This window comes from Solea senegalensis, linkage group LG1, assembly GCF_019176455.1.
Source record: "Solea senegalensis isolate Sse05_10M linkage group LG1, IFAPA_SoseM_1, whole genome shotgun sequence".
NCBI lineage: Eukaryota > Metazoa > Chordata > Actinopteri > Pleuronectiformes > Soleidae > Solea > Solea senegalensis.
The window spans coordinates 22,124,361-22,128,578 of NC_058021.1; the positions used below are offsets into that span (position 1 = coordinate 22,124,361).

The 4,218-nt window shown below is 38.1% G+C and overlaps 1 protein-coding gene across 1 annotated transcript in view; it reads right to left on the reverse strand.

The window, feature by feature from the left end:
* napgb (N-ethylmaleimide-sensitive factor attachment protein, gamma b) overlaps positions 1 to 783 on the reverse strand; it is a 4,779-nt gene extending 3,996 nt beyond the window's left edge. Inside the window, exons 1-2 of the mRNA XM_044023097.1 lie at positions 608 to 783; positions 357 to 424 (exon numbers count right to left, since the gene is read on the reverse strand). Of these exons, the coding sequence (XP_043879032.1) occupies positions 357 to 424; positions 608 to 663 (124 nt within the window). The 5' untranslated portion in view covers positions 664 to 783. The remainder of the gene's footprint in view (positions 1 to 356; positions 425 to 607) is intronic.
* Positions 784 to 4,218: the final 3,435 nt, after the last annotated feature.

A 4,218-nucleotide genomic window follows, 5' to 3' on the forward strand; every position in this document is an offset into this window, starting at 1 on the left:
TTAAATGGCTTCCACAGTTCATTAGAGCAACGACAAAATCTCCAAGGAATGTTTCCGGCACATTGATGCATCTATATCTGAAAAATGAGTTCTTAAGGCAAAGGGGTCCAACCTGGTGCGAACAAGGTGTTAAGATGACTGTGTATGTGTACATGGTGATGACTCAGTTTTGGTCTTGTTCTGCTCTTAAATCACTCCTTGCTTATCTTAGTCCCAGAAATCATGGTCCCGACTTGGTTTCTGATCAGATCTTGTTCTGGTCCACTGTGTGGCCCCAGTCTTGTCTTAATCTTATTTATTTTATTTTTTTGTCTTATTGTAATCTTGATTACAGCACTGGATTTGAGGGGATTTACCTGCTTTGGCGTATTCTGATGCTGCACTGTCGAAATCGGGCTTCCACTTAGTGAAGCTTGTCTTTAAGCTGCAAACACATAGACATTACAAAAAAAACCCACAGAAGCAGGAGACATGACACGTTTATTACACATGATTAAACTGGAGCTAGTGCTCTGTGTAAATATGTCGTATAAAATGCTACAGTGGCCTGACAGCTAGCTAACGTCAGCCGTGAAAACAAACCGGTTTTAGTCAGAGATTGACTCACCATTTCTCCGCTTTAGCCATGTGCTCGTGAGCTTCGTTTATCTTCTGCGCAGCCATGGCGTAAACCGAGTTAAAAATGTGCCAGTCAGAAGAAATCCGTTGACAGAATATCGCTGAGGATGTAGTTGATGGCTCGATGTTTGGATTAGGAGCTCCGCCTCAACTGCAACGTCACCTGACAGCTACGTCACAAAGCGGCGACGAGTCCCGGAAGTCATGGGGGTTAAATATCAGTCATTATATCGTAATAATCAATGATAGACGCACCACAAACTACATAGTGTAATACGATGTTATATTTTCCCCATAGAGGCCGTGACTTCGGACTAAATTCTCAGAAAACGCAGTTTTTTATTCACGATACCTTCAAGTACTACACTACCCACAATCCTCTCGTGTAGTTGCGGGAGTGGCGGCGCTGTGTTTACAGCAGTTTACAATAGTCAGACAAAGAACAACAAAGCAGTGAACACAATGAATACTCTTTTATTGGAATATGTGTTTAGTAAAATATGTATATTGTTTGTTTCATTTGTCACATCTATTGCAGTCAAATAGCTTTATGTTCACAACAAATAAATAATTAAAATGAATGATTGATAGCATTGCTACAACAATTTATCCGATAGTAATCGATAAATAAACGCTAAAATTGTCACCGACTATTTTGATCATTTGAGTGTGGGGAGTTTTCAAACTGTTAAAAACAATTTTTCAGATTTTCCAGCTTCTTAGATGTGAATATTTTCTGTTTTTTTCTTTTCTCCATATAACAATCGTTAAAAAAGGTTAATTATGGTTTTTCATTATTTATTATAAGTTTGGGAAACACTGACGCAGACCAAGCAGGCACTTGATTAATTATACAACGTATTAACCTGTAACATTTAGTTTTTTCTAACTGCAACACCAGATGGCAGCAACAAGCCTTCTAACTTCGAACTATGAACTTCTAAGTACACCAGGACAACTCTATGGTGAGGAGAGAGGATGAATTTCCATTTCCACACCTTTGAAAAAAAGTAGTATTATTCAACAAATATAAAAGTTTTACAGACGTTCTTGGGAAGGTGGCATTTTTCTGCGTTTGTTTTAGAAAATCGGACACTGGAAAAATGTTTTTAAAAATGCATCATATCAATGTTTCTGCCAAACATTGATCCATCTCAGGGCCTTATAATAATTACGTTTCAAATATTTTATGGAAATGATTGTACTTTTTAACGAAAAAAGCAACCAGCTGATTTAAATATGATCAATATTTGATATGTATGTATCAGGCTGAAGTCGTTTTAAGACTGATTAATTTAAAGTGGAAAAAAATATTAATATATTGTTTTTACATCGATTTTTGGGAAGGTGGCAACAAATTAGTATGTTTTTTAAGAAACTCTTAAGGGTTAATAAATTAATCGACTTTTTTGATGAAGTGTTTTCAGATTTTTCAGCTTCTTAAATGACAATAATGTTTCCTGGTTTCACTGCTGCATATAACAAAGAAAAAATTAACCCTAAAATCATTTTGGTTTGTAGAAAACAAAATGTTTAATAACATCACCATTTCACAAAAAATATTTGTGAAAATAATTGTTAGTTGCAGGCCTGAAAGTTAGTTGGAGGAGAGAAAGAAGGTGTGGAAATGGGCTTGTAAAGGAGAACACATAAATCATTTGAAATAAAACAGCACATTGTTCATTCTTTGAACAATTGTATTGAGGCTTTCCAGCTGACTGACTGTGGCTGTGTACACGTGAAGAGAGGCTTCAAATTGGTCAGTCACCAAACAAAGAGCGTGTAAGCGAACATGAGGTGAACAAATAGAGAATGGTCTCTCACGTGCAGCGAGGCAGGACACGGGCCGTGGACGACATTGTTCCTCTCCTGTGTGTGTGTGCTGTGAATACACCGTGCAGAGCATCTGCAGCTGCAACAGAGCGACTGCTGTAATTACAGCATTTGTGGACAATTGAGTGGAAATACACTGTGTTCTTCGTGTGACAGCTGTCAATCAGCAGCTTTGCTCTGAACTGAAGCTGAGCCGAGCTGCAGCCTCTGGAGATGCATGTTACTGCTCATCAGTCTTGTATAAAAGTACAAGTATCTTACCAGAAGTTGAAGTCACTTTTAAAAAAAAAAAAAAATTACTTAAGTAAAAGTATTAAAGTATGTGACATTTACTGTACTTAAGTATCAAAAGTGATTTAGGATGGAGCCATGATGGCCCAGTGGTAGGGCAAGTTGTCTTGTGGGTTCAATTCCTGGCTCTGCTGGTCTATATGTGCCCTTGAGTAAACATTTAACCCCATATTGCAGCATGTCAATGGGTGAATACTGCCACGTAAAGCAGCTCATCAAGACCAGAAAAGCGCTATATAAATGCAGACCATAATACCAACTCTTCTTCTTCTTCTTCTGATTTTATTTGGTAGTAACAAAGATAGTTAATGGAGTAAAAGTAAAAGTTGCTAGAAATATAAATAACAACTGTGCTGCAGGTGGGCTGTGAAAGGTCATTAAATGTCAATGAATAAATATGTTTTTAATTGGAGTTCCTGTAAAATATGTACGAAATACTAAAGACAAATCTCTAGTATAGCAAGTAAAAAATGGACCCTGACACTTGAACTGGTGCACAGAAATGACATCGAATCTATATTAATGTGTAGATTTGAATTGACATTAAAGTTGCTCTCTACAGAATAATGAAACAAAGGTGTCACTTTATCTCGTCTCCTCGGCTGTAATAAGGTTTTTCCCCCGGAGTCAGATCGATTCTTGAGAGTCTTATTACAGCTCAGCTGGAAGAGAGGAGACATCTTCACTAATGAGATTTGATTGTGAATAGGTAAAGCACTATTCAGCACCGTGGGAACAGAGGAAATAAAATCTCCTCTGTCGTCTGAAGACAAGTGCGGCTAAAACACCAGGGTTTGTAAAGTGGTAGCATTCCATTTAGCTGATTGAGCTTCCCTGCTTTGTTTCCTCAGACCTGTGGGAGTCAGGTGAGCGTGGACATCAGTGATGTAACTGCCGGACTCCCTCAACCTTAGATATTCTCTTGCGATATTATTTGCTCAGTTCTTCTGAACCCTATAGTCTCAAGCTTCACTCCCTGACCTGCAATTCTCATTCTGTCCACCAGATGTCCCCAGTGCTTTGTTCCCAGTGTGACTTTGTCTGTTTAAAAAAGTGATCAATAAAGGATAACAAGTTCATTTTATTCATTCATTCAGTCATTCTTTCTTTATTACTCAGATCCCGATTAGCTGCCACTGAGGTCTCAGCTGCTCTTCCTGTGCTCCACAAACACATCAAATATAGACATATTTAAAAAATAATAATAATAGTTTCATGTAAAACTCGACTAAAGAACAAGTAATAAGGATGAAACGAAAAACTAAGAGAAAACATGGTTCATGATTTCCTGCCCCGGGCATGTCCTTCATCCTTTGTCCATTATAATCACTGTTCCTCGTCTGCATGTGACCAAACCATCTCAACCTTGACTCATCTCCAAACCGTTTCAACCTGAGCTGTCCTTTTAGAGTAATATGTTCATTTCTGTCATTTCTGTCTGTCCATCCTGGTCACTCCCAACACAGATCTCAGCAT